The sequence below is a fragment of the Bubalus kerabau genome, chromosome 1 (assembly GCF_029407905.1).
Source record: "Bubalus kerabau isolate K-KA32 ecotype Philippines breed swamp buffalo chromosome 1, PCC_UOA_SB_1v2, whole genome shotgun sequence".
Lineage (NCBI taxonomy): Eukaryota > Metazoa > Chordata > Mammalia > Artiodactyla > Bovidae > Bubalus > Bubalus kerabau.
Genome location: NC_073624.1, coordinates 264,591,780 through 264,616,619, shown reverse-complemented (window position 1 = coordinate 264,616,619; position 24,840 = coordinate 264,591,780). Strand labels below are relative to the sequence as shown.

The 24,840-nt window shown below is 43.5% G+C and overlaps 1 protein-coding gene and 1 non-coding gene across 2 annotated transcripts; one reads left to right on the top strand and one right to left on the bottom strand.

The window, feature by feature from the left end:
• Positions 1-20,610: 20,610 nt before the first annotated feature.
• GPR150 (G protein-coupled receptor 150) lies at positions 20,611-21,954 on the bottom strand. The gene has a single exon (XM_055566827.1). The coding sequence runs from the start codon at positions 21,952-21,954 to the stop codon at positions 20,611-20,613; it is 1,344 nt and encodes a 447-aa protein (XP_055422802.1).
• Positions 21,955-23,888: 1,934 nt separating this feature from the next.
• Positions 23,889-23,961, top strand: TRNAE-UUC (transfer RNA glutamic acid (anticodon UUC)). Its single transcript has one exon. It is a non-coding gene; the product is annotated as a tRNA-Glu (tRNA).
• Positions 23,962-24,840: the final 879 nt, after the last annotated feature.

Here is a 24,840-nt window from a genome sequence, read left to right as displayed (position 1 = left end):
AATTTGCTACTTTCTTCAAACCAGAAAAGGGTGATAACACAGCCTGTATTTGGCCATTGGGATTATGATCATGAGATAGTGACGATGACTTTATATACCACCTATCTGCTTACAACTCCAAAATGAAAGTTTATACAACATTCATTTCTGCGGATGTCTGCATACTTTCCCCACCTGGATATTGTGCCAGAAACAGTGGTGTCCGTCAGACATCCCATCTCCTAGCCCACGTTGCCCAGCCCACTTACGGTCAGTTGAGGCTGTGTGACTAGTTTCAGCCAGTGTGCTGTGGGTGAAAATACAGAGTGTCGCTCCCAGACTGAAGCATAGGAAAGCAGTTGTGTCTTTTTATATAACAACTGAATTTCTAGATGGTGGAGTCTCCATCAGTCACCACCCCAACACACTCTCATCAAGCCATAAAAGACATGTAACTTATGTGAGAGGTGAACTTTTTTTATGTTAAGGCACTGACATTTTAAGGTTGTTTACGACTGCAACAGCATAGTTTAACCTGATATCCCATATACAGTTGTCTCCAATTTTATATGTTCAAAATTGAAGTTTTAAAATTCTCCCATAAATCTGTGCTTCCTTTGTCTCCTCCATCTCTGTAAGTGACAACATTGTATATTGACATGCTTAAGGTAGAAACTTAAATACCATACTTGAGATCTCCCTTCTCCTCACTTCTCCTGTGCAGAACAGTTAACACATCTGACCTGAGACTACTATCCTTAAAAAGCTCTGCTTGCAAGATTGGTCCTTGGCTGGTGTCTGGTAAACATCCCCTACACTGATGTAAAAATTTCCCTAAGAAATAAAGGTGACTCACCGTGCCTAAATTGTACAGACAATATGCTTTATGCTAACCATGACCTGGGCTTCCCTGGTAGCTCAGCTGGTAAAGAATCTGCCTGCAATGCTGGAGACCCTGGTTCAATCCCTGGCTTGGGAAGATCCCCTGGGGAAGGGATAGGCTATCCACTCCAGTATTCTTGGGCTTCTGTGGTAGGTCATTCAGTTAAGAATCTGCCTGCAATGCAGGAGACCTGAGTTTGATCCCTGGGTTGGGAGAAGGGAATGGCAGCCCACTCCAGTATTCTTGCCTGGGAAATCCCAGGGACAGAGAAGCCTGGAGGGCTACCATCCATGAGGTTGCAAAGAGTCAGACATGTGACTTACCATGCAGATTGGAGTGGCTTAAATGTGCAGCCAAATGGACTTGCTCACAGTCTTCTGGATTTAATTTACATACCCAAACTGCTGCCTTCTGCCTTCAAGGTGCCGCCTTGAGAGGACAGATGAGATTGTACTCTGCAGACATACAGATCTGTAGAAAGGAGGAGGGGGCTGAGCTGAGCATACCAAAAAGGGAGTGAAGGGTGGTGATTAAGAAAAAATTAGAAGGTTTCTTGTTCACTTCTGACTTCTGTCTTCCAGGTAGAACGCCAAGTCCTGGGCATGAAGCAAATGATATGTAAGCCAGCTGTAAGTAGTGGGTAGACAAAGGAGTTTGGTCACTGAATATCAGATAGTCTGCCCTGAGCCTCAAGCAAAACACTGGCCGAAAGTACCAAAACAGGCTTAGCAAATTTGTGAAGCGTCCCATATTTTTTTAAGAGGCTTCCCTGGTGACTCAGATGTTAAAGAGACTGCCTGCAATACAGGAGATCTGGGTTTGATCCCTGGGTCCGGAAGATCCCCTGGAGAAGGGGATGGTAACCCACTCCAGTATTCTTGCCTGGAGAATTTCATGGATAGAAAAGCCTGGTGGGCTACAGTCCATGTTGTCTAATGAGTTGGGCATGACTGAGTGACTAACACACACATGATGGGCTTAGCAAGTATATGCAGAGCTATGTGGGCCCAGCAAAGGCACAACCTAGAGGGTCTTAGAGTGCAGACTGTTGCTCCTTGACTTTGAACCTTGTTCAGAACACATTCATTCCACTGCATTGGGTCTCAGCAGAGGTAGGGAGGCTGAAGAGACCTCAGAAATCCTTACCTAAGATAAGGACTAAATTATAGGAAAGCTATCTTGCTGCATTAGCTTTTCAGACAACACTAGATAGAATATTGCCTGCAGTTGGAGGCAGTGAAGTTAATGAAACTTAACTTTCAGATCCCCTCACATTTGTGGGCCATTGCCAAGGTCCTAAGGGACCCTGGTAATGTGTTCACATGGTCATCCTTTGTATCATTTTAATGTAATTTGGAAACATAAAAAGTTACAGGAAAGTAATACAGGGAATTCTGTCCCCCAACAACCACTGAGGTTATGCTGCCAATCTGATGCTCCATCAGCTCCTGGTGCTTTAGTGTGTATTTCTTCCAAAAGAGGATACTTTTCTACAGAACCACAACACAGCCCTCAAAATCAGGAAGTAAACACTATCTAAATAAAACTACTAACCCTCAAATCTCCTGTCCAACCCTCAAATCTAGTTCAGAATCAAGTTGGCCTTAGTTGTCATATCTCTGTTTTTTAAATTTTTATTGGAATGTAGTCGCTTTACAATGTTGTGTTTGGTTGTCCTGTCTCTTTCGCTTCTTTGTCTGGGGTAGTTCCCCAGGCCTCCCTTAATGTTCATGACATTGACATTTATTCTATGGAATGTCTCTCAGTTGAGGTTTGTCTGGTGTTTCCTCGTGATTAGATTCAGATCATGCATTTGTGGCAGGAATGTCAGCGAGACCGAGCTCTAAGCCACTGTAGGGCCTCCCATCCACCCCCTTCTCTCTCAGCACAAGCAAGACTCACTCCACCGCCATGTCGCTATCTACAGCACTCTGAGCCACGAAGCATCACCCCACTCCTCCAGCCAGCCAGCATGTCTCTGCACTGTCCTACTTGCTGGCTTTAGGAATAAGCTGTTCAGGAAGGAAAGAGAAGAGGGAAAGAAATAGTAGTCATATACTTCTGTAAAAACATACAAAAGTAAGGTGATCTCAGTGGATTGAGGTCATTGCCTCTTTGCCTTCGATCACTCAGGCATTTCGGGGATTTGTCTAAGAGGTAGTTGAGTTGGAAATACATGGGTTTCGTGGGATCTATTTATATGTTTTGCACCCAATTCTGTGTATAGCTATGTTTTTGCTGGTTGTCCTAGTGTAGAAATGGCTCCAAAAGTGGCTCTTACAGTCCACTGTGATGACTCTTCTCATTTGCTGACGTGGAGGTCAGGGGTAAGGTTCTATCAAAATGTGAGTATGTGCTATACTGTCTGGCTCAGAAAGCATGGGAGTCCTGGAGGAAAAAAATTGATTTGAAATGATAGAGCCAGAAACTACTCTAAGGAAAATTCTGTCATCAGCACAGTGTTCTGTTCTCATAGACAGAGTACACATGGGATATGCTCAATAATACAGCATTTACACTGTGAATTTTCACCATACACCTCTCTTGATGGGAATCATAGGAAACAGAATTTATCAGAATTCCTATGAATATACAAACCTGCATTAGCACTACAAACTGTTTTATGCTTCCTGTCAATTGAAAAGTGCTTAATGCGAATCAGGACCGCAGTGTACTGTCACCTTATACCTGTCAGAATGGCTATCATCAGAAAGTCTACAAGTAACAAGTCTTGGCGAAGATGTGGAGAAAAGGGAACCCTTGTGCACCGTTGGTAGAAATACAAACTGGTGCAGCCATTATGTAAAACAGCATGGAGGTTCCTCCAAAAGCTCAAATTACCATATGATCTAGCAGTTCCACTCCTGGGTATATATCTGAAGAAAAATGAAAACACTAATTTGAATAGATACATGCATCCCAGTGTTCATAATTGTGTTATTTACAATAGCCAAAACATGGAAGCAACCAGTGTCCCATTGACAGATGAATGGATAAAATGGTATACCCCATACACAGTGGTATACTACTTGGTCATAAAAAAGAATGAAATTGTCTTGCAACAACATGAATTAATCTAGAGGGTATTATGCTAAGTGAAATGGCAGAGGAAGACAAATACTGTATGTTATCTCTTATATGTGGAAGAAAACAATGAGTGAATATAACAGAACAGAAACAGGTTCACAGATACAGAGAACAAACTAGTGGTTACTAGTGAAGAGAGGGAAGGAAACAGAGCCAAGTTGGTGGTTGGGGATTAGGAAGCACAAATAACTATGTATAAAATAAATAAGCTACAAGGATAAGTTGTACAGCACAGGAAATACAGCCAATGTTTTGTAATGATTTTAAATGGAGTATAATCTATAAAAATTTTGAATTACTATGTTGTACATACTTCAGCAATACGTGAACCACGAACTTCCAGATGTTCAAGCGGGTTTTAGAAAAGGCAGAGGAACCAGAGATCAAATTGCCAACATCCGCTGGATCATCGAAAAAGCAAGAGAGTTCCAGAAAACCATCTATTTCTGCTTTATTGACTATGCCAAAGCCTTTGACTGTGTGGATCACAATAAACTGTGGAAAATTCTGAAAGAGACGGGCATACCAGACCACCTGACCTGCCTCTTGAGAAACTTATATGCAGGTCAGGTGGCAACAGTTAGAACTGGACATGCAACAACAGACTGGTTCCAAATAGGAAAAGGAGTACATCAAGGCTGTATATTGTCACCCTGCTTATTTAATGTATATGCAGAGTACATCATGAGAACCGCTGGGCTGGATGAAGCACAAGCTGGAATCAAGGTTGCTGGGAGAAATATCGATAACCTCAGATATGCAGATGACACCACCCTTATGGCAGAAAGTGAAGAGGAACTAAGAAGCCTCTTGATGAAAGTGAAAGTGGAGAGTGAAAAAGTTGGCTTAAAGCTCAACATTCAGAAAACTAAGATCATGGCATCTGGTCCCATCACTTCATGGGAATAGATGGGGAAACAGTGGAAACAGTGTCAGACTTTTATTTTTGGGGGCTCCAAAAGTACTGCAGATGGTAATTGCAGCCATGAAATTAAAAAACGCTTACTCCTTGGAAGGAAAGTTATGACCAGCCTAGATAGCATATTGAAAAGCAGAGTCATTACTTTGCCAACAAAGGTCCATCTAGTCAAGGTTATGGTTTTTCCTGTGGTCATGTATGGATGTGAGAGTTGGACTGTGAAGAAAGCTGAGCGCCAAAGAATTGATGCTTTTGAACTGTGGTGTTGGAGAAGACTCTTGAGAGTCCCTTGGACTGCAAGGAGATCCAACCAGTCCATTCTAAAGGAGATCAGTCCTGGGTTTTCACTGAAAGGACTGATGCTGAAGCTGAAACTCCAATACTTTGGCCACCTCATGCGAAGAGTTGACTCATTGGAAAAGACTCTGATGCTGGGAGGGATTGGGGGCAGGAGGAAAAGGGGACGACAGAGGATGAGATGGCTGGATGGCATCACTGACTCGATGGACGTGAGTCTGAGTGAACTCTGGGAGTTGGTGATGGACAGGGAGGCCTGGCGTGCTGCGATTCATGGGGTCGCAAAGAGTCAGACACGACTGAGCAACTGAACTGAACTGAACTGAACACCTGAAACTAATGTAATATTGTAAGTCAACTATATTTCAACTAAAACAATTTTTTAAGATTAACTAAACTATAAGAAAGATTATGGCAAAACCAATACAATATTGTAAAGTAAAAATAATAATAATAATAATAAAATTTTAAAAAAGCAAGATTTAGTTATATATATTGTTATAAAATGTGAAGCAATGGCTAAAGAATAGGTAGACAGAAAATGTAGGATAAAAGTATTTTAGAGGTATGTCTGGCAATTGATTAATGAATGTTTGCTATTTTCATGTTTTAATTTTATATTTTTATGATTATCTGCCAACTCTAAATAAATATTCACTTTCATACCTGATTTTTAATTATTTTGTGTACCCAATTATGATGTGGATCTTTCCTTAACTGCATTTAATCTAGAAGGCATCTGGCCCTTCACCTGCTAAAGACCACCAAAGGGCTTTTAACAGGAAATTGGCCATGACAGGCATGCATAAGGTGGCACTGCATGGGCTGCTCCAAATTCCATTTTGCATTCTGGCCCAGAGAGGGAAGCATGAAGGGATTTCTTGGATTCCTGTAGGATGTCACATGCTTAGTCACTCTGCACCATGCAGAGTCAAGATGCCTCTGGAGAAAGCCTGCCTAGAAGCAGATTGCTTCGCCAAAGTCACTGAAAACAGCTGCTGAGGCAAAGGACTGAAAACATATGTTCTAAGAGAGCCCCATGACATGATGGAGGCCCTGCCCAATCCAGTAGGAGGGCTCAGAGTGGAAATCGCCTTGAAGAGATCTTTAATCGCTAAGAGGGAGACTAAGGCCTCTACAGTACTTTTGTACATTTCTAAACTTGCAAGAAGGCAGGAGTGATTCAGTTCCCTCTGTCTCAGATAACCGCATAAACGCATAGATGGATCTTCCTCTCATCTGAGGTTTTTTAAACATGATGCCAAGTAAACCTCTAATGAAAAGATTTCTCCCAATTGAGTTTACCTTCACAGTTGGACCATCTGCATTGACAAACTGACAGCCGGTCTGGGAAGCTGAGACCAAGATCTTTCCTTCTCTCAGATCCTAAGTCTCTGTTGGAAATCTCGGAGGACACCAAGTACTTGATTCTGGGAAAATCATTTTGTTTAGCTACTATTCTATGGGTGGGAAGTGCTTTGTTTCCTAATTTTGATAAGTATATGAGGGGCCATGCTACAATAATATTCTGCTTCCTCTTAACACTTCAAACTCTTTAAAAGAATGAGACTCATCAAAATATGGGAACTGAACAGATGGAACCAAAGAGATCCTAAAGAACTGACTTATTCCAGGAATAGAGGAGCTGCAGCTGACTCTGCTGAGGGACATGCAGCTTTCCCTGGCTCGGGAACACCCCCAGAAGAAACTACACGGAGTTGACATTCAGGGTCATCTTTAATTTTTTTCAAACAAGGGCAAGGCATTTTGACATGTGCACTTTAATTCTTTGGATTTTGTTATCTTTGGGCTTTATCAGAGGGTTTCATCCCTGAACTTCATTTTCTCCCAAAATATTGGTTTAGAACACAGATACGGAAAAGGTTTTTTGTTTGTTTGTTTGTTGTCAATTGGGCCCCTCTAACCCCAGCAGGCTTCCCACGTGGCACTAGTGCTAAAGAATCCGCCTGCCAATGTAGGAGATGCAAGAAATGTGGGCTCTATCCCTGGGTCAGGAAGATTCCCTGGAGAAGGAAATGGCAACCCACTCCAATATTCTTGCCTGGAAAATTCCATGGACACAGGAGCCTGGTGGGCTACAGTACATAGGGTTGCAAAGAGTCAGACATGACTGTATGTGCACACACACACACACACACACATGCTCACACAACTCCAACAGGGGAGAGAGTCCAAGAGTGTTAGTCTAATTGAAAGCTCTTCACATGAGACCCATAGCTTAGGGGCTGTGTGTTCCCTACTAACACCCCGTCAAGCCCACAGTTCCTGTCATGCATATGCTGCATGGGGCGGGGTGGGGGGGGGCTCTGTATAGTGTCAAGGTCTCCACATCACTTGTGAGCAACGTTTTAAGTCTTGAACACAGTGGCTGACTTCATCCTTTCTTGTTAGGGAATTGGTTAGGTTTATGCAACTTGCTTCCAGGAATGATAACCCAGTATTTCTCACCTTCTTTCCACCTGGAATATCACTTGTCCACATTTCTGACTCCACTGTTGCTTCTGAATCTGGCTTCCCCAGGTCTTTGGGAGCCAGACTGCCTCTGCCATCTGCTTTTTAAGACCCTGCCATCCTCAGGTATGCAGGGTCCTGGGTTTTGCATGGCAGGATATGTCTTCAGTACTTCAGTCCCCTCTGCTGTGTCCTATTCCTTCTAGGAAGGTTTGGTTGACTTTCTGACAGTTTAGCTTGCTTCTTACATTACCCTCTTTCTTTCTCTTTGCCACGTGTCTGCCAAACTGAGTGCCTTCCTTGCTTCCTTTTATTTTCTTCTGTTTTCTAGACCCGACTTTTTTTCTGAGTCCATACAAATAATGATCCTCTGTGCAAAAGCAAACTTTTCTTTAGCTGACTGATCCCCACAGGAAATAACTTTCCATCAGATCAACATATAAGCCAGACCTGTACTTGCCCTGCTGTGTTCAGCCTGCCTTTATCTTTGTTTGTGTCATCTCAGTCGTGTCTTCTCTAGGGCTCTAACTCAGCACATTTCTCTTACCTGTTTCCTTAAAGTGTGGGCATTACCAATATCTACAACTACAACTGGACCACAGCCTTGTCTAACTCAATGAAACTATGAACCATGCTGTGTAGGGCCACCCAAGATGGACGGGTCGTGGTGGAGAGTTCTGACAAAATGTGGTCCACTGGAGAAGGGAAGGGCAAACCACTTCAGTATTCTTGCCTTGAGAACCCATCAACAGTATCAAAAGGCAAAAAGACAGGACACTGAAAGATGAACTCCCCATGTTGGTAGGTGCCCAATATGCTACTGGAGATCAGTGGAGAAATAACTCCAGAAAGAATGAAAAGATGGAGCCAAAGCAAAAAACAAAACAAAACAACAACAACAAAAAACACCCATTGTGGATGTGACTGGTGATAGAAACAAAGTCCGATGCTGTAAAGAGCAATATTGCATAGGAACCTGGAATGTTAGGTCCATGAATCAAGGCAAATTGCAAGTGGTGAAACAGGAGATGGCAAGAGTGAATGTCAACGTTTTAGGAATCAGCAAGCTGAAATGGATTGGAATGGGTGAATTTAACTCAGATGACCGTTATATCTATTACTGTGGGCAAGAATCCCTTAGAAGAAATGGAGTAGCCATCACAGTCAGCAAAAGAGTCTGAAATGCAGTACTTGGATGCAATCTCAAAAAATGACAGAATGAGTTCTGTTCGTTTCCAAGGCAAACCATTCAATGTCATACTAATCCAAGTCTATGCCCTGATCAGTAATGCTAAAGAAGCTGAAGTTGAATGGTTCTATGAAGACCTACAAGACCTTCTAGAACTAACACCCAAAAAAAGATGTCCTTTTCATTATAGGGGACTTGAATGAAAAGTAGGAAGTCAAGAAACACTGGAATAACAGGCCTATCTGGCTTTGGAATATGGAATGAAGCAGGGCAAAGATTAATAGAGTTTTGCCAAGAGAATGCACTGGTCATATCAAACAGCCTCTTCCAACAACACAAGAAAAGATTCTACACATGGACATCACCAGATGGTCAACACTGAAATCAGATTGATTATATTCTTTGTAGCCAAAGATGGAGAGGCTCTATACGATCAGCAAAAACAAGACCGGAAGCTGACTGTGGCTCAGATCATGAACTCCTTATTGCCAAATTCAGACTTAAATTGAAGAAAGTGGGGAAAACCACTAGACCATTCAGAGATGACCTAAATCAAATCCCTTACTATCATACAGTGGGAGTGAGAAATAGATTCAAGGGATTAGATCTGATAGAATGACTGAAGAACTATAGTTGGAGTTGAATCAGGGATCAAGAGACAGGGAGACAGGGATCAAGATCATCCCCAACAAAAAGAAATGAAAAGCAGCAAACTGGCTGTCTGAGGAGGCCTTACAAATAACTGAAAAGAAGAGAAGCAAAAAGCAAAGGAGAATAGGAAATATATACCCATTTGATATATACCTATTTGAATGCAGAGTTCCAAAGAATAGCAAGGAGAGATAAGAAAGCCTTCCTCAAAACCAGAATTGAAAGAGACTCGTGTACCCCAGTGTTCATTGCAGCACTGTTTATAATAGCCAGGACATGGAAGCAACCTAGATGTCCATCAGCAGATGAATGGATAAGAAAGCTGTGGTACATATACACAATGGAGTATTACTCAGCCATTAAAAAGAATACATTTGAATCAGTTCTAATGAGGTGGATGAAACTGGAGCCTATTATACAGAGTGAAGTAAGCCGGAAAGAAAAACACCAATACAGTATACTAACGCATATACATGGAATTTAGAAAGATAGTAACAATAACCCTGTATACGAGACAGCAAAAGAGACACTGATGTATAGAACAGTCTTTTGGACTCTGTGGGAGAGGGAGAGGGTGGGATGATTTGGGAGAATGGCATTGAAATATGTATAATATCATATATGAAACGAGTCGCCAGTCCAGGTTTGATGCACGATACTGGATGCTTGGGGCTGGTGCACTGGGACGACCCAGAGGGATGGTATGGGGAGCCCCGGAGGAGGGAGGAGGGTTCAGGATGGGGAACACATGTATACCTGTGGCAGATTCATTTTGATATATGGCAAAACCAATACAATATTGTTAAGTTAAATAAAATAAAATTTTAAAAAAACTGAAGGAAATGTTAGACCAACCCAATAAGTGTTAAAAATCACTTAATATAAAAGTGGGTGTGATGTTGCCAAATTTGTACTTATATGGGATTTTAAAAATACTTTAATGCTTATATTAGAAAAGAAAAAAGAAATTTAATTGTATTCTACTCTTCTGTCATTTGAAGCTCTAAATGCAACACAATAAACATAATGCAAATTAAAAAAAAAAAAAAGAAAGCCTTCCTCAGCAATCAGTGCAAAGTAATAGAGGAAAACAATAGAATGGGAGAGACTAGAGATATCTTCAAGAATATTAGAGATACCAAGGGAACATATCATGCAAAGATGGGCTCAATAAAGGACAGAAATGGCATGGACCTAACAGAAGCAGAAGATATTAAGAAGAGGTGGCGAGAATACACAGAAGAACTGTGCAAAAAAGAGCTTCACGACCCAGATAATCACGATGGTGTGATCACTGACCTAGAGCCAGACATCCTGGAATGCAAAGTCAAGTGGGCCTTAGGAAGAATCACTATGAACAAAGCTAGCAGAGGTGATGGAATTCCAGTTGAGCTATTTCAAATCCTGAAAGATGATGCTGTGAAAGTGCTGCACTCAATATGCCAGCAAATTTGGAAAACTCAGCAGTGGCCACAGGACTGGAAAAGGTCAGTTTTCATCCCAATCCCAAAGAAAGGCAATGCCGAAGAATGCTCAAACTACCGCACAATTGCACTCATCTCACACGCTAGGAAAGTAATGCTCAAAATTCTCCAAGCCAGGCTTTAGCAGTACGTGAATCGTGAACTTCCAGATGTTCAAGCTGGATTTAGAAAAGGCAGAGGAACCAGAGATTAAATTGCCTACATCTGCTGGATCATCAAAACAGCAAGAAAATTCCAGAGAAATATCTACATCTGCTTTATTGACTACACCAAAGCTTTTGACTGTGTGGATCACAACAACCTGTGGGAAATTCTGAAAGAGATGGAAATACCAGACCACCTGACTTGCCTCTTGAGAAATCTGTATGCAGGTCAAGAAGCAACAGTTAGAACTGGACATGGAACAACAGACTGGTTCCAAATAGGGAAAGGAGTACATCAAGGCTGTATATTGTCACCCTGCTTATTTAACTTATATGCAGAGTACATCATGAGAAACGTTGGGCTGGAGGAAGCACAAGCTGGAATCAAGATTGCCGGGAGAAATATCAGTAACCTCAGATATGCAGATGACACCACCCTTATGGCAGAAAGCAAAGAAGAACTAAAGAGTCTCTTGACGAAAATGAAAGAGAAGAATGAAAAAGTTGGCTTAAAGCTCAACATTCAGAAAACTTAAGATCATGGCATCTGGTCCCATCACTTCATGGCAAATAGATGGGGAAACTGTGGAAACAGTGACAGATTTTATTTTGGGGGGCTCCAAAATCACTGCAGATGGTAACTCATTGGAAGAAAAGTTATGACCAACCTAGACAGCATATTAAAATGCAGAGACATTACATTGCCAACAGAAGTCCATCTAGTCAAGGCTATGGTTTTTCCAGTAGTCATGTATGGATGTGAGAGTTGGACTATATAGGAAGCTGAGCCCCGAAGAATTGGTGCTTTTTGAACTGTGGTGTTAGAGAAGACTCTTGAGAGACCCTTGGACTGCAAGGAGATCCAACCAGTCCATCCTAAAAGAGATCAGTCCTGAGTGTTGATTGGAAGGACTGATGCTGAAGCTGAAACTCCAGTATTTGGCCACCTTATGTGAAGAGCTGACTCATTTGAAAAGACCCTGATGCTGGGAAAGATTGAAGATGGGAGGAGAAAGGGACAACAGAGGATGAGATAGTTGGATGCCCTTACCAACTCAATGGACATGAGTTTGAGTAAGCTCTGAGAGTTGGTGATGGACAGGGAGGCCTGGCATGCTGCAGTCCATGGGATTGCGAAGAGTCAGACATGACTGAGTGACTGAACAGAACTGCTACAACAACTATAATTCTTTCAAACTCACTGTTAATGCACCCCAAATTTCCTAGTTTCCCCTCCTTAAATCTGTCAAAATTTCTGTAACTTCTTGTCATACCTGCCCTAGTCTTTTAGGAGGTGATTCTGATGTAGTAGCCCTGAAGATAGAGTTATGAAGTCCAGATGTGACTGCTGGAGGACTGAGTGTGTGTGTGTGTGTGTGTTGGAGGTGGGGCCATTTCCCAGACAAAGAGATATTGTGATAACAGAGGCTCAGAAAAGATGCCCATTAACACGTTGAGGACTCTGAAAGGTACCACTGTAAAGAAACTTGGTTGGGAAGAGAGGAACAAATTAGAAGGTATTGTGAGGAAATACTCAGAAAAATTAAGAATGCATGATATCTTGTGAGTCAACTGGCTTGGTCTCTTCAAAGCACAGTATCTTTTTTTTTTTTTTACAGGTCAGTGAGAATATTTTAGAATAAAAGAGACTAAAGAAACATAATGATTAAATGTAATTATATTTTGCTTCAAAAGAAAAAAATCTGTTCAAGTATATTGAGGGCAAAAGGGAAGTTTTGAATTTGGACTGGATATTAGGTGATACTAGGGAATTATGGTTAATTTTTTGATGATACTAATGTCTTAGGAGGTGCACACTCAAGTATTCAAAGGTGAGGTGTAATGATATCATAATATCTGCAACTAAGTCTCAAGTTATTCAAAATCAACAACAAAAAATATGTATCAAAGCAAAGAAGGCAAAATGTTAACAACTATTGAATCTCAGTGGTGCATATGTGGGTGTTCTTTTGTGTTATTTTTCAAGTTTTCTATCTACTTTATAATAAAAATTTAAAAAAAAAAAAGAAGAGGGAAACCTATTTAACCTAGTGTTCCAACCGTTTAACTAGGAAAGTCTTTTTTTTTTCTTTAAAATAGATTAATATGGAAGCATCTGGTGCTTCACAAAGTACACTTGGACACGTTGGCCTCGGGCAGGCTCTCATTTTAAAAATATACTCTGATAAATGCTCAGTAAAGAGTAAAAATTTCAAAATATGTGTTAAAAGCTCCATCCAGCTAGCTGATGAAATGCTTGCTATATCACTTACAATGGGGCCATTCCAATGCTCTCAGCAGTGGTATGACTTCACTGGCCAGAGAAATGAAGGTTACAACTTGCACTGTGATTCTTTAATATCCAGTATGTGTTACTCAAATCCTTTGTCTTAGGGTAACCTCAATGATGATAGCACAGGCTAAATTGTCAATCGTCTGTATCCTTCTGTGCTTAAAGAATTAGATGAAGTGATAGATCTATTAGAGCACCTTAAGGAAGAAAAACAAATACGCATCATAATTGATGATTCTTAGTAGGGATTAAGTTATAAGGAGACCCCATAATTTCTTGTGACTGCCTAGATATTTGGTTAAATATTTCTTTGTGTGCCTGTGAGGATATTTCTGGATGAGATTAGCATTTTAATTGGTAGAGTACAGCAGATTGTCCAGTGGCCCCCAGAAGCTCTTATCTCTAGTTTCATTGTCCAAAACCAATCAACTAGTAGGAAGACTGGAATTACCTTGGTTCTCTTGGATATATATCCCAGAGCTAGGGATAACATTATCCTGGTGGATGGCATGACAATTTTAAAATATAACTAAAAATTATTTGACACCTCATTCCTTAGAAGGTAGGGTTTCTGTTCTCTGCCTTTGAATCTGGGCAGATTTGGGGCTGCTTCACAGATGATATGCTTCTGTGAGACTTTTGAGACAAGACTGCACAGAGCCATGGGGCTTATTCACTAGAACACTTGTTCTTGGAGACTTGAGCTGCCTATGGAGAAGTTTGACTACTCTATGGCCATCATGCAATGGGAAAGCCAAAGCCACACGGAGAGCAATATGTAGGCACTTTGGCTGATGTTCCTGATGAGTCCAGTTTTGAATATCCCAGCCAAGGCATCAGACATATAAGTAAAGAGGAAGCACTCAGATTATTTCCAGCCCTGTGAACACAATCAAGATTCTTCTAGCAGGAAAGAGAATAAGAAATGTTAACGTGGGCACCCAGAAGGCCTGCCGCATTGTGGATTCCTGCTTCTGGACTGATGTCCAGAGACATGAGGTTTCTCTGACACTTTCAACTTTTAGATTAGAAAAAAAGAAGTGTTTCCTGAGGTTAGGGACTTCTTTTGGAGAAAATATAAGATGTATCCCACAGGCATGATTTGGCTCAGACATCTTAGATCTCTGAGGATTTCACATTCTAGACTTGGTTCTGCTTAAATTCACACCAAACTCCCCTGGAAACACGGGGCCTAGGGAACAGAAAACTAATGAGCAAAACCATCCTAGTCTCATTAAGTACAAGATCAATATATTAATTTCTGTCTAATTTAGTACAAGCTCAAAATATTAGTTGCTGTAATAAACAGTTCAGCGGCTTAAAGAAGACAGAAACGTATTTCTCTCACATAACTCCCTGGCCAGTTTAGGTTGTTTGTGCCCCGCAAGATCCTGAAGGAATCTCTAGGATGTTGTTCTCATCCAAATGGATGAACCTGATCATTGTCCTTCATGTGACTGTCACCTCGTCTTCCAGCCAATAGGAAGAGGGAAGAGAGCATGCAGGAGCACAAGCCCTATGTCCCAAGGCCCAAGTATGGAAGCCACACATGCCACTTTTGCTCACGTTTCATTGCCAACAACATGTTACATAGATGTACCTAGCTGCAAGGGAGACTGGGAAATGGAGTCTCTGGCAGGATAGCCACTTAAGAAGGGGAGAATAGATTTTAGTGAAGAGCTGGCAGCCTCCTCCGTGCCTAGCAAGTGACTTCTTCACTTGGATAGTTCAGAGGCTGAAATGATGAAACTCGCTGAAATAATCATATACTGGTTTTTCTAAAACACATTTCACTCTTCTGGTAGCCCTTTTTTTTTACCCCACATCCATCACCCCTGTCCCCAGCTTGCAGATGATGAGGAAAAAAATCCCAAACAAACAAACAAACCCCCACAGCTCTGCCATTTACTAGCTTTTTGATCCTGGGCATGTTATCCTTTTTAGCCCCCATTTCCTTATCTGTAAATTGAAGGTGGTTATGATACTTTCCTTTTAGTTGTTATGAGGATTAAATGAATTGATGCTTGTAAAGTGCTAAGCTTCATGGAAATTATTTAATAAATTTTAGCTGTTATTATTGTTGCAGTCCCCATTATTTATCTATGAGCATTTTGAAGGCAGACAATAGTCCCTTGATAGTAAAACCATACCCAGAACTGCCAGGGTTTGGCCATAGAAGATTTCACCTTTTGGAAAAGGGATTAGAGCTGGGGCTCTAATTCTGTTCCCTGAGCTTGGAGTCCTCTCACTTCAAGCTTGTGTGAGGCCTCATCAGATTATATGGTAAGCAGTTGAATATCCCAATTTGACACATGGTAGGAGACTAGAACCCAGGTCTTATGATATCTGGGCCTTTTGACTTTCATTTTTAATGCATTCAACACTACTCTACTACTCCACCCAGGTTTTAGTTATCAATTGCTGCGAAGCACACCACCCTAACACTATGATTTGTTATTTCTCACAAGTCTGTGGGTTAGCACGGCAGCTCTCCCTTTGCTCTCCCCTGGGCTTACTAATGTGAGTGCAGTTAGCTGAACTGGGCCCCATTAGAATGGCTGAGTATCTGGCTTTTACTCTCCCTGTAATCTTTCATTCTTGGCTGTTTCATGGCATGGTTGTCTCAATGAAGCTTTTCTGAGAAGGCAAGCCCTATGCATAAATGCTTATCAAGAGCTTGTCTGTGAAACATCTGCTGATGTCCATTGTCAAACCAGGACACATGGCCAAACCCAGACTCTGTGGGAAAAGATTACACAAGGGATGGATATCAAGAAGAGTGACTCTCTAGCGGCCAAGGTACAGTAATACGTGTCTCTGTGTGTGCGTGTGTGTGCACACCCAGTCACTCAGTCGTGTCTGACTCTTTGAGACCCCTCTGTCCATGTAATTTTTCAGGCAAGACTACTGGAGCAGGTTCTTACTCCAGGGGATCTTCTGGACCCAGGAATCAAAGTCATATCTCCTGCATTGGCAGGTGGATTCTTTACCACTTGAGCCACTTGGGAAGCCCTACCTCAGCACATTTAGGGTTGTCACTTCCAGATCTGGTCAAAGAAAATATAGTAATAGTTGGCCTAAGTTCCCACCCAAAACCTAAACTTTAAATGACATATATGTCTGTGATAAGTGATACAGTATCTTGCACAAGATAGATCTTTAATTAGTAAATACCAAGATGAATGAATGAACGAATAAATCAGTAAAATTACCAATGGCAAGAATTTGCAAATTTTCTAACATTAATAGTTACAGGTTGAGATGTCTCAATAAAGTTCTTAACATAAAAATTATAGTTCTTCATAGAATATGAATTTTTAAAATACAAGAGTTACATCTTTGATTTTCTTCCATCTGTCCCACTATGCCCAATATGAGTCCCTCAATACCTACTGGCTAATGAACTATATAAAATTACACTTGGAATGTTCCTATTTCTTTGATAACACACAGTAAGAGAATCAAATGAGATACTTTTTCTTGCCAGACTTCTTCACTTAGAGGCTGCCTGCTGCTACAAATAACAGAAAATTTAGTTTAACTGCCTTGAGCAATAAGAAAATGTATAGGTTTATTTAACAGGACCTGCAGACGGTGTGCCTCAGTGGTGTTTAACATGACAACTCAGTGAAGTCATTAAGAATCTTAAGTTCTTTTCATCTCGTCACCCTGCTGTATCCAGTACTGGCTTCATCTTACAGCTGGTGCCCCTCATGGTGAGAGGTGGACTGCCAGCCACCAGCCACACATCATGCTCCCTCATTTAATGTCAGTGGGAGAGAGATGGAGAGAGCTTGCTGGCTCCCATGGCTCTCTCAGAAGAGTTAAGGACCCCCTTCCTAGATGTCCCTCAACAACCCTTCCCCCAAGTCTCGTTGATCTTAACTGGATCACATCACCATTTCCGAGCAGGACATGGTGGTAAGCGGGGATGGACTTATTTTGATATGCTTAGATTCATTAAGGCCCAGTCTTCGAGTGGGAGAGGAATCACCTTCCCTCAAAACATGACTGTTCATAAGAGCCATAGATAATAAGAACCTGAGCACTGCTAGAAAAGAAAAAAATGGATTCAAGGAAGGCAACTGACAATTACTGTGAGCATACTGCCAGCTGAAAGGCCTGATTTCTCTATTACCGTGTAGCACCATTGAGTGCATTCATCTTACGTAGATTCTCCAAGACCTCTTGCTTCCTTCCAGGTAATATTACTCAACTGGCTTTTATTCCTCACAGCCCAGAGCTTGAGAATAACAATAGCTATGGTATATTGAATACTAGGGTGAATCTAAAGAGACAAGCTGGCAGGACAATCCCGCTATCCATCAATCAAGTATTTTACATACATGAGTCCTAAGAAGTAAGATGATGAAAATAAAATATCATTGTATTGATGAGAAAACTAAGACTCAAAAAGATTCAGCAAACAGACCAGAGTCACAAGCTGCTATGTTGTAGAGATGAAACAAGTCCAAACCTTTAGGCTCCAAAGACTCTGCTCTTTTCATCATGTTACACTGCCTCTCAACTTTGCAAAACATGTTTCACTTAGTTAAACTATTCATTTGTATTCGTATTTTATTAATATCTTCCCTTTAATTGAGTCAGAACATTTTAGGAATGAGAGAGAAACTCCTCACATTTTCTACTTCCTTTAGTGTTTCCTAGGAAGTGGCTTAGATAAAAACATGTTTTAAATCTATCTTCTCTTTCACAAATGAGCTAGATTGTTCTATTTTTAGTAAATGATTTATAGCCAGTTGTTTGGAGAAGGCAATGGCACCCCACTCCAGTACTCTTGCCTGGAAAATCCCATGGATGGAGGAGCCTAGTGGGCTGCGGTCCATGGGGTCGCTGGGAGTCGGACACGAGTGAGCGACTTCACTTTCACTTTTCACTTTCACGCATTGGAGAAGGAAATGGCAACCCACTCCAGTGTTCTTGCCTGGAGAATCCCAGGGACGGGGGAGCCTGGTGGGCTGCCGTCTATGGGGTCTCACAGAATCGGACACGACTGAAGCGACTTAGCAGCAGCAGTGGTTTTAGTTATACTCCTGGCTGTTTGCTACATACTTTCTGCTTCAAATTATGTAATAGGTCTTGTTTACTTATTTTAGCTGTATGTTACTGTGTGGCTAGCTCTTTTTAACTGCATAGAATACCTTTCAGTATTCCCCAGTGGCTCTGTGATAAAGAATCTGCCTGCAATGCAGGGGCTGCAGGAAATGATCCCTGGGTTGGGAAGATCCCCTGGAGGAGGGCATGGTGACCCACTCCGATATTCTTGCCTGGAGGATCCCATGTTCAGAGGATCCTGCTGGGCTGCAGTCCGTAGGGTCACAAAGAGTCAGACAGGACTGAAGCAACTTAGCATGCACATCTGATGGGCCACCCCCTATTCTCCAGGCTCTCAAAGTTGTTAGATGTTCTTCAGTGCCCTGGAACCCTGCCTGGAACCCCTGTTAAATCCCATCTGTCTGTATTTGTGCTGAACTTGTCAGATTGTCTTCTACGTATGATTACAAAGTCTTTGAGGGAAAGATGTGTCTTATTCACCTTAGCGTCTCCAATGCCTAGCAGGTTGCTTGGCACAAATAAGTAGTAAGTGTTTATTAATGAATAAAAGTAATGCTATAACCCAGATTTAGGTTCATGAAGACAATTGTGTTCTTTTCTCTTTAGGTGTCTTCTTCTTGGTATATTGCATGCCTCAGCAGGGTAAGAAGGATTAAAGAGGGGAAGGAAAATCTGTAACTCTATAACATTTTTGGACATGATTTTGGAGGGACGTAAGCCAAGTTTAATGAACATATCTTTTTGTAAATCTTTTATTCCAGTCTATCTATGCCTGACTCATATGATGATTAATCAACAAATGTGTGTTGGGTGCGTACTATATATCAAACATTGTCTAAGAGTGTGAGATTCATCAATGATCAAAACAAAGAAGGACCTCAAAGAGCATTAGCTCCACCAGTGAACTTTACCAGTCATTTCCTCTTTCTGAATCTTAGTCCTGCATTTGTGCTGGAACCCGAAACACTGTAATGGAAAGCTTGCAGATTCTCAGATGAAAGACACTGGTAAACACATGGATATTTGTTCATCAGCGCTGCTACTTCTCTCTAGAACCAAGAACAGTTAGGAGGAGGAGGAGGTCACTGACTAAATCTGCTCCTTGACTTTGTCCTCAGCAGTCCACATTAGTAGACACTGCCTTTGTTTAAAAAAAAAGAGAGAGAGAGAGTTTTATATACCTGTGCAGCATTGGGAGGTTGCAGCTTTCTTTCTAGCTGCCAGTCTCCCTAAAGCTCCACCTGGGACTGAGCCTCTCCCCTATGCAGCACCCAGGTACTTCCCTTCTCTAGTCTGCTAGGGTTTTTGTGCTGAGAGTCTCCACCTGTTCACAGCATCGCAGCTGTAGAGGCTGGTCTGGACACAGGAACCATTTCCTATAGAAACTGGGCGTCTTTGAAAGGTTCCAAGGGAAGCTTTTATGTCTCCCTCCTACAATCCCAGCTTCTCCTAAGTGGAAGCTAGACTAAAAATAAAGACCACGCTGATTTTTTTTTTTTTCCTGAGAAAACACAGTACCATGGTTTTTTTTTGTTTTTTTTTTTTTGTTTTTTTTTTTTTAAGTCCTAATTGCTCGGTGGGAAATGTTTTTATTTCACAAATACTTTGTGGCTTTGAAGTGACAGCAAGATTACATTTCTGATAGAATCACCGGTACAGTTTCCAGGCTCCCCGGGGAGAACAATGTGAGGCTATTCCTCCCGGAACTAGAGGCGCCTTCTCTGGTCCCGAAGGTACAGTTAAACACTATCCCAAATAAGTGAAAACAGGGGGTGGCACATAAAAGAATGAGAGCTCGGCACTTGAGCTAAAACCAGTGATCTTAGCCAGAAGACTATGGGAGCAAAAAAGAACTGCAAAAATAATTCTAACTTCAATTTTTCAAATTCCCAACGGGTCACTCTCTCGTCTCCAAATGGGGGACATGTGACAAGGAAAGGAGAAAACCTGGAAGAGTGTAAAATGTAAACAATATATAAAGAAATTACAATAGGGGAGTGGAGGGCAGGGGCAGCTTCAGGGTGAGGCTCTCAGAGACCCTCCTGCTGGCTGTGAGCTAGAAAGACCCCGGCCAGCCTCGTGTTGCGCGGAGGCGGCGGCGCAGCGATAGATGACCCGTCCCCGGCCATCGAACAGCCTAGAAGACGCTTTCGCAGGAGCAGGGCGGTGGCCGGGGGCGCGGCGGCGGTGGGCGCAGGTAACCCTGCTCGGGCTGCTCCCGCCGGGCGTGGTGGTAATGCGGATGGGGCCAGCGGTGGCGGTGGAGCGCCTGGTGGCCCCGGGTCCCCTCCTCGTCCTCCGCGACCCCCTCCGGCGGGCAGCACAGCGCGCCCAGGCGCCTCCGCAGGCGCCGCCGGAGCCGACAGCCGCCCGCCTGGAAGAACAGGTAGACGAAGGGATCGAGGGCGCTGTTGGCCACCCCTATGAGGCGCAGCACCACCGCCAGGTCGTCGGTCTCCCAGTCCCCCACCTGTCCAGACGACCACGTGGTCGCCAGCCGGGCCGCGAAGTAGGGCAGCTGGCACCCCACGAACAGCAGCGCCAGCACCAGGCTCATCTTGAGGCTCTGCACCTTGGCGCGCGGCAGCACGTTGGGCGCGGAGGCCTGGCCCGGACTGGCGGACCTGGGTGCCGCCGCCGCCGCCGCCGCCGCCGCGGATGGGGCTCGGGGCTGGCGCGGCCACCAGGTGCGGAGCAGGCGGCCGCCCGCGACGCTCATGACCGCGGCTGGCGCCGCGAAGCCCGCCAAGGCCTCGTAGAGCGCGTAGAGCATCAGGTGCCAGCGCGGCAGTAGCGTGAAGATGTCGTGGCAGCGGCGCTCCCCGGGCCAGGCGCGGGCGGGCGGGGGCGCGGCGGGCGGCGGCGGCGAGGGGGCGCCCCCGCGCACCACGAAGGCAGCGGGCAGCGCCAGCAGCAGCGCCAGCAGCCAGCCCAGGGCGGCAAGGGCGCGCGCGGGCAGCGGCGGGCCCTGCGGACGGCGCACGGCGCGCTGGCGCTCGAGGGCTATGAGCGCCACGAGGTGGGCCGAGGCGGCGCGGCCGGACGCCCGCAGAAGGTGCACGCAGCGGCACGCCAGGTCTCCCGCGGCCCGGCGCGGCTCACCCAGGAGTTCCCAAGCCAGCTGCGACAGCGCGGTGCCCCCGCCCGCGTACAGGTCGGCCAGGGCCAGCTGCACCAGCAGGAAGTCCATCTTGCGACGCTTGGGACCCGCCCAGGGCCCGCCGCCGCCGCACAGGCGACACAGCACCGTGGCGTTGCCGGCCACAGTCACCACCAGGATAACCCCCAGGAAGACCAGGCGGACGCGGCGGCTGGGCAGCCCGGACGGCGGCGGAGGTGATGGAGGTGGGGGTCCTGGGATGGGGGCTCCTTGTCCGGGGGCTCCCTGTCCGGAAGTCAGGTTGAGACCCCAGCCCAGCGAGATGGGTACGGAGAGGTTGGGCGCCGGCGACGGAGTTGAGGGGCTGAAGGGAGCCTCCATCCTTTGCCTGGAGGAAGAGGAGGTACCAAAAAGGGCAGGCAGGGCGCGGGAAACCGAGGTGGAGGAGAGGCTGCGCGGAGTTCCCAAAGTTAGTTGAAAACGCACACGCACGAAGAGGGAGATGGATGCGGGCAGCTTTGCGCTTAGTTGTTTTTATAGGTTGTCCTCGTCATTTGTCACTCAAATGGGGGTTGTACACTGGAGGAACACACATGATCCCTCTTCTCCACCTTCCTCTGCGCGTCTCCCCTCCCAATCCGGGTAGATCTCCTTCCAATCTCTGCCGCAGCCCCGCGCTGCCCTCGCGGGAGTCGCAAAACCCTGGGCTCTAGGGACCTCTCCTGTTGGCTGTTTACATAGAACTCAGCCAGACACGATTTAGAGACCGAACAACGAACAGCCAGACAGAAGGTCACTTTGCCCGGCCATCGTTAACCCGGACCAGCACAGTGGGGAGGAAGGTCCTAATTGAGGCTATACCCCACAAAATGGTATCAGATTGGCAGCAGGAAAAAAAAAGTAGAAAAGGCACTGGTTTTGATTAAAATAAAAAGAGAAAGATTTGAAATGCAATGGATCTGCACTAGCTTGGAAAAAACAGGAACACAAGAAACCGAACAGCGTGTTGAGCTGAGGAGTCCAACAGATAAATCTTCCTTTGGCCAACAGCCAGAGTGTTTTATTTGGAGAGAGCTCAAATCAAGGGTATTGGCTGGCAATTAGGAGTAGCAGTGGTTTGCAGATTGTTTCAAATACTCCCCATTACTAGAAACAGCAGATCACAGCTGTTCTCCTTGATGTAAAATTCATGTCATTAGTCTGAAGAGGGCATTAATAGGTTTTATGCAAATGGGGTAGTACATTTATTGCTTTTCTCCTAATATTTTCACTCAGTGCTGGATGTCTCATCATGGCTCTTCATTCTCTTGATCCTGTTTTTCAGCAGATGGGAGGTTGCTAGGAATGAGTACGCCTCCAATAAGACTAGAGAAAAGGTGACTAAGAAAATGATAAGGCGGCCAATTTTTTAAAAAGACATCCAACTCACAGGAAATGGTTTAGATTAAATGCTATCTCTTTTTATTTCAGCCCTACCTCCTCACAAATTTTAGTTTTCCTGTTGAAAGCATCAATTTGTCTTTTATGCACCCTCCACATTAATTAGGGTGAAAGTAGACTTCCTGTGCTTCCTGGTCTGGGTGTCTGTTGGGGTTCATGTTTCCAGGCTGAGATGTGCAGGATAGGTGGGTTTGGTGGGTGCTGTGGATGTCTCTGCCAGTTGCAGTGGGAATCTCATTTCCCAAGCCGTTGTCCTTTGACCAGAGAACTTTGCCATTTTTATTATATCCCCAGTGCCTATCACTGGACCTGACATATGGTAGGTATCAGTAATTTTTTTTTGAGTTGATGAATTAATGGATATGTGATGCATTTCAGAAAAATTTGAGCAATGTTTCTACCTTGATTATAAATCCATCAACCTAAGGGAAAAATTGCCTGTTATTCCTATGCCAGTATGATCCAGAAGAGCTCAGGGAAGCTCTGGGGAGGTATAGGAATAGCCATTATTGTTGGAACATTTAGGAGGTAGGGTGATAGCCTTGGGAAATGAAACTCCTGGTTTAATTTCACATTCTCCCCTCAGAGGAGTTTGCCCATGACCTCTCTCTGTATCACATACATCATTTTAGCTTATGAACCACTTCTTCCAGGGAGCTGTCTCTGAGCAATACTCATAACTCAGTGATTCTTCTAGCCAATATCACCTTAATATTTCTCAAGATAATTCTATAGTTTGTCTCAAATTTGTTGAAATGCTTTCATACAGCAAAAGAAGACTCTACCAGAAAAATTACATTTTACAGAACTTTGCTAAGACCTGATAAAACATTGATATAAAAAAAAACAATTCTTCAGGAAATTCTTCAGGGAATTCCCTGGTGGTCCAGTGGTTAGGACTTAACGCTTTCACTGCTGAGGGCCTGGGTTCAATCCCTGGTCAGGGAACTAAGATCCTGCAAGCCATGTGGCATGGCCAAAAGCTTTTAAAGAAAAATTAAAAACATAGATTCTTCTCAAAGTAATACCTGCACATAGTTGGAAAATCAGCTAGAACTAGATGGCTGGTAACAATGTGAAGTTTCCCATCCACACATCCTCACGTCTCCTTCCCTTCTTCTAGAGAGGAGCCAATTTAGTTCTATTTCTGTTCTGGCATTTACTTAATTTCATAATTCTAAATAGTAAATGTACAGTACTATTTATTGCTTCATTGATTTTAGACATTATCTGTTGGTTTCTCATTAGGTAAGGACACAGATTTAGCTCTCACACCCTTTGCCCATGGTTTCTCTTTTCCCATACTGTTAATACAGTAGTATTGTAATTTTAGGTTAGATCTATATTCAGTTTTCACATTATTTTGAAATGAAAATAATGAATGTTGTAATGTACTATGAGGATCATCATTTTCCCTTTACATTAATAATTACTTTTTCTTAAATTTCTTTATTACAATAGGTAGGTCTTCCTGTACCTTAAGGATTCCCTCACAAGCTAGTCCCTTGTGTATAATTTCCCCAAGGTGAGTTTATAACATGATATAGCACCTCCCCGTTTTTTCTTGGAAACCTTCTTACCAAAGACCTCCATTCCTCCCAGCGTGGGCTGGTTTCTCTCTAGGCCTGCTGCCTAATGATCATCCCAGAAATGTCCCTTCATTGTCATCAGAGAAACTCTGCCTTTCTCTTCAGTTGGAGTTCCTGTTTCTTGGATCTCCTTTCTTTTTCCTTGATTTCTTCCCCTTTGGTAGAACACAGCATCCAATATGTCATAAAGTTAAAAGACTGGACAGAGGCTGAGGAGAGAGCAGAGGGAGCCCTCAAT

Excerpts from the sequence above, each read along its gene's own strand:
- GPR150 (XM_055566827.1), bottom strand. The coding sequence starts at position 21,954 with ATGGAGGCTCCCTTCAGCCCCTCAACTCCGTCGCCGGCGCCCAACCTC.